Below are 14,440 nucleotides of genomic sequence, written 5' to 3'. Positions count from 1 at the left end.
CCTCTAAGATGAGGCCCCCTGCCGAGGAAACCCATTTCTGCCTCTTATATATGGGATCTTATCCTTCTGGTTATATCTCAAAGCTCATTGCCAGCCATAGGGGAAGTGGGGATTCACTAGAAAATTAGCCCAGCTTAACACACCAAGATACTTGAACTCCCTGTCTTGTGGTAGGATATTTTAATCTACATAGAGTGCAAACCTCCTTTACCGGGTTGAGAACAATGGGCTTTGATTTAAAGGTCCAACTTTTTGTACCAGCTTCTTCAAACTTGACTTGCACACAGCATGTCCTGGTCCAATGAAGCCAGAAGAATATTTGAAAAAAAAATAGGGGGGAGACTCGTAACAGAGCAGACAGGAGTACAGGCAAATACAGCACAAAGTAAAGGTGGAGGTGGCAAAAAGCCCAAACAGAGCAACAGAGATGGATGGGGGTGCAGCCGGTTGTGGAGATCAGACGCAGGGATGGAAAAGTGTTGACAAGTTCCACAAGTGTGATGGAAAGAGTACCAGGAAGAACTTGTGAATGAGAAATGTGCTACATAGAGGAGGTGGCTGTTGAGGAGCAGGAAGTAGCAAAGATCAGTAAAGGAGGGCATTGAGGAAGATGAAGAGGGGGAAGGCATTTGGTCCTGACAACAAACTAGTGGAGGTATCAATGCATTTAGGAGAGATTGAGATAGTTTGAGAGGAGGGACAGTGAAGCCGAGGTAGCTACCAGGAATAAAAGTAGACCATAGAGGTCTGGTCAAAGAGGATATGGAGGTGATTGGTTTGAGCAAGGAAAATGGATAAGTTAGAATTAGATAAAGACAGATGAGTGATGAACCCTGACGGGAGATCAAAATACACAGAATATATACTGATTTCCTGTTTTTATTTGTAAATACAATCACATTAATTTGTAAAACAATCAATGTCCACATACTGTAGATTATGAGAATTGCTTTACCTCACCAAACTCAACAGAGATTCCTCGTGATTTTTTCTCATTTTAAAACTCCATTTTATAATGTATTTATTCACAAGAAACATGAAAATGTCAAGATCCAAGGCCATTGCCTGTCTGAGTAAGACTAGAACCTGCAAGTTGAAAACATGAACATTGACCAGGTCAATAGCCAATCGGATGCAGAACCCAGTGTGATGAAAAAAACAAAAACAAACAAAACAGCGCAACAGCAACAGATGAACTGTAAAACTGTATTTACCTGGGGAAATGTGTCACTGTGTCTGCTTTGCCATTTGTCCTCAGACAGAAAACCTTCTCTGGTCATGGAACTTGTTTTTGTCAATTCATGAAGAAAAACTGCATAAGCAAAACATGCTAAAGCTACCCTTTGAATTGGGAATTGATGTAGATGGCCAGGAGTCTGCATAAAAAAATGCTCAGCCTGTGTATTTTCGAAATGTGTTGGTAACAGTGTTGGATGTGTGTGTGCCTGTTTTTAATTACTTTCTACATTCACATTGCTCTTTTAGTTATGTGTGACATAAGTCCCTATACACATTTGGTATGTTTTATTATTTTTATATCTGTTTTATTTTGATTTTTTGGCCAAAACAGGGAAAAAGGCTAATTCACAGCTTTGTATGCAAGTAAAAAAACAAAAACAAACAAAGCTTCTGAATGTTTGAGCCCAAAATCAAAGTGCAAACACTGCATGTTTATAGGAAGCATCCCCAAACCCAAAAAGGTAAAATATTTAGGGTGAGAAATGACAAAGAGAGGTGAAGAGAAGAATCACAAAGAGACGTTGCAATAAGCTCCTGCCAGAGAGAAGCAGCTTTGTTACATAACACTTTGAGGGAATGGAAGCTCACAAGCTTTCTAAAGGAGAAGCACACGTTCCTCAGCACCTGAAGTCTCATGGCACAGTGGGAGAAGACTTGGATAATGTGGATGCTTTTAAAGCAGAAGCAGCCAGAGCACAGTTGGAGGAATATGAGGAAAAATATGAAGCACAAAACACTGTGCAGATTCTAAACCACTTCAATTATTAACACCAGTCAGCACGCAAACACTCATACTATTTTGCCTTTTGATATATACCGTATATGTATATATATATATATATATGTATATATATATATATACATATATATATATATATAAAATCAGGGACTCAGAGAAGAACTGGAGAAAGCCTGGAAAGTGAAGGTGACAGTGGTGCCTGTGGTAATTGGAGCACTCGGGGCAGTAACCCCCAAGCTGGAGGAGTGGCTACAACAGATACCTGGAAAGACCTCAGACCTCTCAGTCCAGAAAAGCGCAGTGCTAGGAACAGCTAAGATACTGCAGGTTATATATATATATATATATATATATATATATATATATATATATATATATATATATATATATATATATATATATATATATATATATGAAACCCGGGTTCGATTCCCAGGGCGGAACGAACACTTGGAAGTGTAGCAATGGAGCAATTACCATAACAAAGACGGGCAATTACATCACCCAGTGAGGGTCCTTGGGCAAGACCCTTAACGTTAATGCCTACCTCACAATACGAGAGACAATGTACCACATGTCATGCCGGCTCAGACGTCGCCCGGCCAAACAAGGTCTGGGTCTACGCACAGTTACGCACTGCCAGTTATCAGATACCCTGCAGGACCATAACTGAAGTGGCTGATATCAAGAAGTCCTACCAATGGCTAGAAAGGGCTGGCCTACAGGACAGTACTGAAGCGCTCATCCTGGCAGCCCAGGAACAAGCCCTGAGCACCAGAGCAATAGAGGCTCAGATCTACCACACCAGACAAGACCCAAGGTGTAGGCTGTGCAAAGAGGCGCCTGAAACAATCCAGCACATAACTGCAGGGTGTAAGATACTGGCAGGGAAAGCATACATGGAGGGCCACAATCAAGTGGCTGGAATAATATACAGGAACATGTGTGCAGAATATGGACTGGAAACCCCAAGGTCAAAATGGGAAACACCTCCGAAGGTGGTAGAGAATGAGAGGGCAAAGATCCTGTGGGACTTCCAGATCCAGACTAATAGGATGGTAATGGTGAACCAACCAGACATTGTAGTGGTGGATAAAGAACAGAGGAAAGCCGTTGTGGTGGATGTGGCAGTGCCAAGCGATGGGAACATCAGGAAGAAGGAACATGAGAAACTGGAGAAATACCAGGGACTCAGAGAAGAACTGGAGAAAGCCTGGAAAGTGAAGGTGACGGTGGTGCCTGTGGTAATTGGAGCACTCGGGGCAGTAACCCCCAAGCTGGAAGAGTGGCTACAACAGATACCTGGAAAGACCTCAGACCTCTCAGTCCAGAAAAGCGCATTGCTAGAAACAGCTAAGAGACTGCGCAGGACCCTCAATCTCCCATGCCTCTGGTAGAGGACCCAAGCCTGGAGGAGAAACCACCCGCGGAGGGTGAGAGGGGCGTTTTATATATATATATATATATATATATATATATATATATATATATATATATATATATTATGTTTGTGTTAAAATATACTTTACTTTGTCTTGATCAATTCCAATAGTTTTGACTTTTGTTATGTTAAGGTTTCAATAAGACAGGTTTTACAGAAGTTTAGTCCCTAATTCTGATAGAATTTTGAAATAAAAAAAAATCCTGAGATTTGGTGATTGTGAGAGATTTAAAGGATCAAGGAGAAATTAATAAAATACCAAAACCCATTAACATGCCATATAAACGGTTCTGTATTGATCGTAGGTTAACCAAAGATATAAATAATAGCCACTGCTCCTAAATGTTACATTTTGCGTCACATTATGGGATTTAACCTAGATAAGAAGAAAATATATTTACTGAATTGTCAAAAAGGGTAACTGTCTAAAAACAAATTAATCTGAAATGGTTTTTTACAGAAAAAGCAGAGAAAACATAAAAAATTGAATGAAAATCAGTGACAACTGAATAATAACAGGGGAGGCAAATAACAAAATGTAGGTGTTGGCAATTAAGAGGGAGCAAACCTAGATACAAATAAACCTCATCACTATAAAGTAAAAAAAAAAAAAAAGCAAAGGCAGAAAAATGTTCTAAAATAAACAGATAAACATGTGCATTTTTAGGAATACATGTCTGTGAAAATATTTATATAATATACTCATTTAGACATGTTAAAAAGATCAAAACATGAAGGGGAGCTCAAATTATTTAGCCCTCTGAATATTTTTGTGAAATGTGCTTTTTTTTTTTACAGGAGGGGCCAGAGTCGCCTTCACCTGCTGAGGAGACTGAGGTCCTTTGGCGTGTGCAGACAGCTGCTGAGGACCTTTTACGACACTGTGGTGGCCTCAGTGGTCCTTTATGGAATTGTGTGCTGGGCGAGGGGCAGTGCAGGCAGAGACTTGAAGAGGCTTAACAAACTGGTTAGGAGGGCCGGCTCTGTCCTGGGCTGCACACTTGAGTCCATCGAGGAGGTGGCGGACAGGAGGATGTTAGCTAAGCTGACATCCATCATGGATAACCCCTCCCACCCCCTGCACCAAACTGTAGAGGCGCTGACCAGCTCCTTCAGCACAAGACTGTTGCACCCTCAGTGTAGGAAGGAGCGCTACCGCAGGTCATTCCTCCCCACAGCCATCAGACTGTACAACACCGTGTCAAAGTGACACTCCACGGTCCCAGGGGTGTTTTTCTGTTTAGTCATTGATTCATTTACTTTTGTTGTAGTTGTTGTTTTTCAATTTTAAATTGTTTTTTGTTCCTGAACAGTTGTTTGTTTTTGTTCTTGGTGTGAACTTCATTAGCTATTTCTGTATTTTGAAAAAAATTGTAATGTTTTTTTACAGTTTACATGTTTTGCAGACCGCATGTTTTTTACACTTTTGCAGCTGTATTTATTTAATATTTATTTCTTTATTTAATAAGAATCTCATTTTTGATAATAATTTTTCATAATAATTTTAGTAATATTTTTAATTATCTAATATAAATGTAATTTGTGATGTCCTTTATTGATGTTATATTATATAGATTATTTCTGAATGTCGTGTTGCTGCCACAGATAAATGAAATTTCCCCATTGTGGGATTAATAAAGTCATCTATCTATCTATCTATCTAGATACATGCTAAAGAACCACTCTGATGACAATCATGTTTTTGGTGATTTTAACATTTTTATGTGGTCTTTTTCTCATAATAACCTTTGTGCTATCTTAGATGACCCCACCCTAACATTGACGTGTTCTTCCTACCATGACAAAGGTGGATAAAGGTGGAAAGATTTCATGTTATCCATGGACACCAGTGAAGATCACAAATCATGGAAGAAAAAAGCGCACTGTCTAGTGCACATGTGTCAAACTCAAGGCCCGCGGGCCAAATGTGGCCTGCCATGTCAATTTATGTAGCCCGCAAGAGCATAAAAGTTTTTAATTTCTTAAAATAAAAGTTGGTGTGTATTTATTCATATCTAGGGGGAATTGGACTTGAAATATTGGATTGGGTAACTAAACATTAGGACTTAAACACTGTCCATATACACCAACCTGACAGAATCAAATTTAAGAGGATTTATGCTAGAGTAACAAGATCTTGTTTCTTTTTCGGCTGAGGTTTTTCTGTTTCTTTCTTTTTTTATTTTCTCTGTTACGTGGGTGTGGTCGGAGTGTTTGGGCATGTTTGTCTGTCTTTGTCTTGTGTATGTAGTGTGTTAACGTTATAATGTTAAATGTTCAATTTTGTTGTTGTCGGTTATGAGTGGTGTTGAGTGGGGGATTGGATTCCTATAAGCATAAGCTTCTTCCAATCCCCTTTCAAATCAAATTTTCAAAGTCTTGTATTGACTTATTTTATTTTATGTAATTTTTTGTTTTGATTTGAAATAAACAATTGAATTGAACTCTGAGGCAAATTTCTGATGAACTCCAGCCGCCCTGCAGAAACTATAGTCCAGAAAGGGTTCTGGCGTGTTCACAAAAAGACGGACACCCGGTTATTTGTTTCCTTTTTATTTAAAGACTAATGCAGAGTCAGATTTTACAGGGATGTTTCATAACCAAAAGAAACAAACAAAAACATTTACAGAAGGTTTACCAGTTCGTCTACATCAATCACAACCCTTGATCATTAAACTACCAGCATTTGAATGTGGATGTGTGAGCTTGTGTAAATTCTGTCTTTTTTTATGTCCATATGTAGGTTTGTTGTTTCTAATTACCTTTTGTGCTTTAGAAAATATTTTTTTTACATTTTTTTCTGTGAAAATCCGAACATCTTGCTTGATAAAAAATACAAGAAAACGCAGGTAGGTACTGTATGTAGGTATAACCAAAGACTCAGAAAGCTTGGAAAGCAAGTGCTGCTGAGAACTGCAATGGACCTCGCGTCAAATGACAGAAAAGACGGATGTGCCTACATATATGATATTTACATGAATGTCCTGCCTATGGGTGTGTGGGTAGAAGGTGGAAGCTCATGATTGCACTGTGCCTCATTTTTCACATTCTCTCTGTGGAGCAACAAATGTAGCAAAACAAGACCTGGCTCAGAAATATTTGGAAATGGTCTTCAGCCTTTGTTTTGTCCTGCTGGAGGTACAAGATAGAAGCTTAGCAAAGATGCTTCCAACAGAAAACTTCAGTACAAAATTCACGATTTCCTTTGTCAAAGTCCAAACTCCCCCGTGAACCCTTTTGTTGTTGTTTTTTTTAGCATCGACGAGCTGTGGAAAGCAAAGACAAAGCAAAACGGTCTTCACAAATTCACATTTTCACCCACCCTTCAATTCTGTAACAGCAAGTAGGTTCAAAACCCGTAGGTGTCCTTGTTACAGTTTTGCTCTTGATTTCTCTGCCTCCATCTCTTTTATTGCATGTCTCTGGTGAAAAAGTGCAGTCCACGATGAATGACATGGTCGCTCAACCTCTGACAATTCAAATAAAAGAGATAATCCACTGTTTTCTATGATGTCACCCTGTATGGCCATGATTGGTCGGGTCGGTGGGATCAGAGGAGGGGGAAGCTAATGGCTGCACGGTTGATACAAAAAGCAAAGCTATTTTTTTTTTCCTATTTTCTGTTTAAAGTAGCTGAATGGTCGGGGTAGGAAGGTCAGTGGCGTGGTTCAAAGCTGTCTTTGCATAGCACAAAGCTGAACTACATAAATGTCATGTTTATTTTCTCCTAAATGTGCAAAATGCATAACAATAGGTTGATAATAAAAACATGTTTATCATAATCTTAGCTAATATCTTTAGTAATAGAATCAAATACAGTATGCATTATGTATTTTACATATATGTTTTTTCTTCATGATAATAAATATAGATACAATAGCTTAAAATTTAAATATCTTTATACATATCTTTACCCTGATCTTTACTGTTCCTTGACCCTCTGCTTTAGGTTATTTGGCTGTAAGCAGTAGACATCTGCTTCTAGGGAATTGACTTTAGTTAAAATGCAAAAAATAAGAATAGCAACAACCGCTAATCTCTATTTCAGTTATCTTGTGTATTTGCCTGATCTTTTTCTACCAGCGCAGAGAATTCTCCATGTTTCTAATAAGCAGTTTGGTCTGCTCTGTGTCCTGTAAAACAGTTAAAAGACAGAAAACCCATGGAGCAGAGCTTTGCATCTCTACTCCTGACTCTGCTGAAGAAGGTCAGAGTGGGAGATGAAGGCTTTAGAAACCAGAATGTTGACATTGTCCTGCCTGTGGTTTTTAAACCACACTAAAAATCCAGGTACAGCACTCCGATGAAACTACAACAGAGGGGTAAGTGCAAAGCTACAATGGATATCGCCCCCAGACTGAGTGTCAGGTTCAGGTCCCAAGAAAAGCCCTTGCTAACTAATGTATATTGCTACATAAACATAATTTAAAATGGACTGTTCAGAAATCTTTACGCGCCACATAAGAGAAGAAGCGTTGCCGAAAAGAGTTTCAAATGAATAGAATAGGAAGCAAGCAATGTTCAAAAACTAACTTTTCTTTGTTGTTTCTGTTGTTTTTTCTCGGAAGAGAGATTGACATCATGCTACAAAAATATATTCATCTTCGTCACTATCATAGAACAAGACATGTCTTCTGTGCGAAACACAGCGCCGGCTAGCATAAGATCCCAGTGCCACTTCAACTCAGCCTCTACCTCCTCTTTGTCTCCTTCCGTCCTTGTCCCTGTCTCTGGCTGTTGCTCACCAACAAGCAGCAACAGATGACTCCAAACGGGCATGTGATACTGAAGGCAGTGTAGCTGGTACTTTCTGAGTGTTATGTCTCAATTTTTCAACCCAGTGAAGATGGGGGTGTTGGCTATGGTGAACACAGTCAGGGGACACAGTGGGATGGACAATATAGATGCGCCGTCAATCAACAAAGTAAGAGCCATCGCAGCTTCAACTCTGAAAATGGAAAAGGCACTTCTCCTTCGTCTCAGTGTGCCCCGCCCCTTTTGTGATGTGAAAGGAACTGAACCCAAACTGAACCTACAAATCTTGATTTGACAAATAAGGGTCCTTCAATAAATACCCATAATGACACAGATGAGGTGTGAATAAAACCAAATAAAATTAGGTAAACTACACTTTTGATTTTGAATTTAAAACTCGCTCCAGGGTTTGAGATAATACCACATTCTTGCTTGCAGCTAGCCAGTCTTAGTATATGTTACACAGCTGTGTAATTTTCAACTTAACATGGACGTGAACTGGGTAAAAAACAGTCACTTAAGCATGACAAAGCCCAATATATACTATTTTTTATGGAAACTATGCTTAAAAAAAGTGTAAGTTTCCATGAATTTAGATATTATACTCGTTAAATACACTTTGCAAAATTTAAACGTAATATAGACATCTCGAACATTGATAATATTTACAATGCAATAAGAGAAATCAATATGTTTTCAATGCTTAGCACGGGGATAATGGAACTTAGTACTCTGTGATCCCTAAATAAACAGTGTCCACGGAGACATGTTTTATTGCTATTGCAGAAACTATAAAACAACTTGAAGTATGAGATAGCTTCATAAAACATCTACAGAGGATGGAAGAGGTCTTGAAATGACTGAGCACTGCTGATCCCAAAGAAATAAAGCCAGCAGTCCATTGTACTTAGATAAATAAATAAATATGAACAAACAAGATGCCCTGCCCATGCATGTACAGAAGTGCCTTTCAACGTGCCAGTGATTCCACATAAAAAAAAGAAAATTAAATAAAAAACAAACCCAGAAATACCCCGCCCCTCCACCTGTTTGGGCTATGTGCAGTTTAGAATAGCATTCTCTTGGCTAGATATTTATGGTGGCATTGTATGGCATCATCTTAGACCTGACAAACCCCTTTCAGACATTTATACTTTTTGTTATCTTTGTTCTTTTTTCTGTATTGTTCTTTTTTTTTTTTCTTTTTTTTTTCAAACCATCAAAATGTAGATAAACACAGAAGCAATTTCAGAAATGGGAATTCAAACCAGCATTGACACGATATTTATCATTAAAAACAAACAAAAAAAAGAGAATAAGAAAAAAAAAGACATTTTGTAAGAAGAATAAGAAATAAGATGGAATTGAAAAGGGAGGAAACATGGATTAGGTTGGATTCATCCCCTGCAATTTGGGCTTCTTATTCAAGTAGGTTGCCCAGTAGACCAAGTTGAAGGTTCCAAAAAGCAGAGGGAAGGCTATTCTGGCAATCCTGTCAATCTTGCTCACACTGTTAAAGGTCTTCTTGGCCTCTGGGGGTTTGGGTTTTGGCTCCTCCTTGGGCTCATCTGGGGGTGGAGGGGCACTTTTGGCAATGGTGGCCAAGCCTGGGTTCCTGGCAGGGTTGGGAGCGAACGGTGTAGCTGTTGCAGGCGGGTAGGCTGTGGTGTTGTTCTTTTTTAGCAGAGACTCCTTCTTTTTCTTTTGCTGATTATATTGTTGGGAGAAAAAGAACATAGGAAAAATAACATTAGTCTACATTTGTAATGAGATTAGATTGGTTATTAAATGAAGTTTGTTACATGATTATTTTAAAGATACCAGTTGGGCTTTTGTGTGATTACGGCAAAAAAATAAAACAATCTTCTTAGGTTTGTTCAAGAAACGACTGTGGAGCTGCTAAGTGCAGCAAAAAGACAGAAAGCACAGATGAACCTCAAACTATTAATGTTTGTGTCATGTTTTTCAAATAGAATTTTCTTCTACATGAGCTGGAGACACCAAGACAATGTATTCTGCGTGATTCGACGTGTTATATATACGAACACAGCTCTGCTGCAGCACCAGCTAACAACATGACAAATGCATTAAAGATTGGAGTTTTGAATAATATTTGGAAAATAATTTTATATAATCTAGAAACATTTTCTTATCTTATTAGAATGTCAGGTTGTTTGGTCTCTCACTTATCAGAAATAGTCAAACTTTAGTACAATATAGCAGAAAGTTAGGACAGAAAATTGGAGAGGGCTACCTTCTCGGGCACAACGCTTTTTCCGTCCCAAGCATAACCTCTCTTGGTGAAATAGTTAACTGTGGCAAACTCGATGAGTGCTGAGAAAACAAAGGCATAGCAAACGGCGATGAACCAGTCCATAGCTGTGGCGTAGGCCACTTTAGGCAGAGAGTTCCTGGCGCTGATACTCAGAGTGGTCATGGTCAGGACAGTGGTCACACCTGCAGGAGGAGACAGATAAAATAGATATGTGATAATTCTTAGAACACTAACTGTGGTATTCATAGTGATAATCCGGAAGTTGATTTTCAGTCAAATGCATTGGAATTCATTAGAAATATAATCCTTTTTGGTTGATTCAAAACTAAAAAGGCAAATCAGCTGAATTTGGGTACCAACATTCATTTATAGTGGTTTAACATCTTTTGCTGCAAAGAAAGAAATTAAAATAAAATAAAAAGTGAAAAAATAAATTAAACATCAGTAAATTCAAATACTTAAAATTGTGGTCAGGACTTTGATGACAAACCACTTTTTGATATTAAATTTGATATTAATTGATGTCTCAACTACTATTTTTCCCCCATACTAGTCACTGATCAGTTGGGAGTGATGACAGAAAATATTGCAAATGCTGTGTGGGATGGTCATCCCACTTGGATCCTCAGAACAAATGCCACCAACCACCCCCACATTTCTGCCTCTTCAACCATCAAGAATGAGTCTGTAATCCATTGTATGGCACATACACTTATGAGAAAATGTATTTATATGCTTTCAATTTTCTAGATCTATTTATTACTGTTAACAGTAAAAAACCTAAATGTTTTCTGGCAAAAATTCTTTAGCTTGTATTTTGGTAATAAGTTACATGTTTTATGACACCAATAATGGGTGAAATTCTCATTTCTAGGTGCTGTAATATCTCACACATACTTCAGACAGTTAGAATCAATATGCTAAGCTAAAAATTTCATTTATTCTCTCAAAAAAACGTTGGTACTAGTACTAAAATTTAACTTTTTTGAATTTTTTTTTCACATGCAAGAGACCTGAGGGGAAAAAAAAAGAAATCTGATTTTTTTCCTTCCAACCCTTTTTAGTGAAGTGATGAGTCACAGAGTTCCTTCCTTTAACGTACATTTATCACTCGCTGCTGACACCAATAATAGGTGAAGTTCTTATTTCTTGGTGCTGTTATTTAACACACACATACTTAAGACGATTAGCATAAATATCCTGAGTTTTTGCTCATGCAATAGTCCTGACAAAAACAAAAACAAAAATCGGAATTTTCACCTCAAACCCTTTTTAGTGAAGTGATGAGTCACAGAGTTTTCTTCCTCCCACTCTTTTTAACCTGCTTTTATCACTTACTGCTAACTTGAACCCCAAATGCTTTTTTTTACTATTACTTTTGTAATAGGCCAATCATTTATGATTAGTTTATTGCAGGAATAAGAAGTCTATTGTCAAGCATTTCTAGTTATTGAGGACTCTAAGGGGAAAACGCTAATATGTGGGTTAAATGTATTTATTCTGAAGTAATTTGGTGTTAAAATTGACTTTTTCTTCTCATTTACAAGCAAAACAAATGCAGTTCTATTGATTTCCATGTCATTTTCATACAATAAACACCCTGATATACCTTTAAAACATAACTGCTTTGCGTGTGTTTCAATTTGGTTACATTATATCGCTGAATGTGTGTTGTGCACTGCAGCAACTGAGAAGTGGGTCATTGCTTGGTTTTTTGATTTATGTGTATAAAAATGTTTTCCAAGGGAGTATATGAAAACATCAGGTGATGATTTTTCACGTGCAAATATCTCTTTCTGAAAGTATTATGCTAAGCCTGGCTTTACAAAGTGCTTGCCTCCTCGGACTGAGAATAAGAATGCAAAAGAGATGAACGTGTTTCATGTTTTGTTTCTAAATTAGTAAACCCATTGTTGTTGTTTTTTAAGGATATACTATAACTATTTTTGTTAGCGTTAGGGAATTACTTGGAGGTACAATACTGAAATCTGACAGGTAAAAAAACAAAGTGACAGCTACTGAGAGCGAATAATGTAACCTTAAAAACAACATCAATCTGCTATATTTTCAACCAAACATCATATTGTGGACATTTGCACAAATTGATGCATCTTTTGTTTCAGACACTACATTTTCCACACCAAAGATCCATGTGAGTTACTGCGCAGCGGTTGTACAATATGTCCTAGAGCTGATCAGCTGTGACCGACAGTTGCACCAGTGTTATCCTAAAACAGCTAGAGAGGAAAAATGAGTAATTAGGAGCGTTATGACATGTTTCTCTTCTTGAGGAGAAAAGAGGTCATCTGTTTCACTACAATGTGATGGTGAGCCAGCTGTTCAGGGCCAGGATATGTTACACAACCACCACGCAAGGATCCCTTTTTTTAGTAAGAAATTCACATGAGCTATGTCAAAATGGCGTGTGCAAGAATTTGGCTTTTAACAGCTCTTTGATCTTATCTGCAATTCTTATTAGCCATCAGCTTTAGTGGTCTATCTGAAAATTGAAGGCAGAAATAAATTGTCTTTAATCTTATTTGTGAGATCATTTGTCTTATAGTGTCTTGTTTGCAAATATATGTCTAAAAACATTAAATTTAAATTCCCCTCTATGATCCTGGGCTTAAGCTTTACAAGACCCACTCCAATGAAAATGGTGCTTTTGGTGTTCCAACATGTTTTTGTGGCATTTTTCTCATGATGGAGGATATATCCCAACAATAAAGATTAAAATTGGGTATAATTGAGTTTTTCTTTATACAAATCGATGTAAATCAGGAGCAGATCAAATATGGCCTTTGAAAAAGCTTACGTACAAACTACATTCCACAAGCTCCCTGCTCCGCTCCATTCCAATGCATCCACTTGTAGAAGACTAGATCATCCTACGTCACTGTTCTCCTCGTCTGAGCTGGCATCTACAGCTGGATAGCTGCAATATTGCTGACCACTTTCGTTGCACCGGTAATGTTAGTTTGCGGTTGTGGGGGCTGGAAGCTAGCAGGCGAGCGTGGGAACAAAGGCATGATGTGAAAATGAGCACATGCCTACTCTGCGCCAATAGCCCCGCCCACAACTCAGACAAATTTCTGATGAACTCCTGTCCCTCTTAAACCTTGCCCAAGAAAACTGTTGTCTAAAAACAGCATAATAATAATTAAAAGACTACTGGGAACACTTTTAGAATAATTCAAGATGTAAGACTCAGAAGAACTTTAATAAAATGCTTTTTTTTCAAATGGATTTAATGTTAAACGAGATTTTTAGCCTTGTGTACCCCATATTGTGCTATCCTAGAGAAATGAATGTGCAACATTGGAAGAGAGACCAGACTTCTGCAAGCCACATATTTTGTTTACCAGTAAATCAGCTTCTTTTTATGGTGGAGGATTGAGGCGCACCACTGGGTATTACACAAGTCCTCGCAAAAACGCTCTGATGCTTGGTATCCCACATATTTACTGTGTTTGACAAGCTCTGTCGTCATGGAAACAGGGCTTCCATCTTCCGCAGTGTGCTAATACCAGAGGAAAACACATAAATTAATAAATAAAAAAAGAACATGTTTTGAGTTGGCTTTTTTTGGATTTAAGATAATGATTCCTGGACTGGATCATCAATGCAAAAGGGAGAGTCTGCATTAGGTGGTGGCATGTGTGTGTTTACACTCATCTGCATTCATGTGTGAAAGTGTAGCAGATGTTGCATTTCTGCTAAAAAAAAATAAAAAAAACTGCCATTTAAATGCAGTTGGGTTTTCCACCTGCAGGGAGCGTAACCCCGCCTCTGTGACTGCTCGGTGATTGGCCCATTTAGGAATCGTTTAGAACACTAGCAAGCTGATTCATTAGAACACGGCTCCGAAGCTGGTTTTAAATGACTTTATTTGACGTGTTGTAAGTAACACACTTGAGGCTTTGAAGGCTGTTAATGAACAAAGCCATTGATCTGGAAAGTTCTAACTGGATTAATAGTGGCGTAACTCAAT

At 38.1% G+C, this 14,440-nt stretch overlaps 1 protein-coding gene across 5 annotated transcripts in view; it reads right to left on the bottom strand.

The window, feature by feature from the left end:
* Positions 1-5,956: 5,956 nt before the first annotated feature.
* gabra1 (gamma-aminobutyric acid type A receptor subunit alpha1) overlaps positions 5,957-14,440 on the bottom strand; it is a 32,318-nt gene continuing 23,834 nt past the window's right edge. For all 5 annotated transcript variants that reach the window (XM_078930999.1, XM_078931000.1, XM_020699617.3 and 2 more), the window contains 2 exons: positions 10,429-10,631; positions 5,957-9,881 (listed from right to left, as the gene is read on the bottom strand). In XM_078930999.1, coding sequence (XP_078787125.1) covers positions 9,561-9,881; positions 10,429-10,631 — 524 coding nt within the window. In that variant the 3' untranslated portion in view covers positions 5,957-9,560. The remainder of the gene's footprint in view (positions 9,882-10,428; positions 10,632-14,440) is intronic.

This window comes from Oryzias latipes, chromosome 14 (genome assembly GCF_053564925.1).
Source record: "Oryzias latipes strain Hd-rR chromosome 14, Olatipes_Hd-rR_3.1".
In the NCBI taxonomy this organism is placed as follows: Eukaryota; Metazoa; Chordata; class Actinopteri; order Beloniformes; family Adrianichthyidae; genus Oryzias; species Oryzias latipes.
The sequence above is the reverse complement of the archived record's forward strand: the minus strand, read 5'-3'. Positions and strand labels throughout refer to the sequence as shown.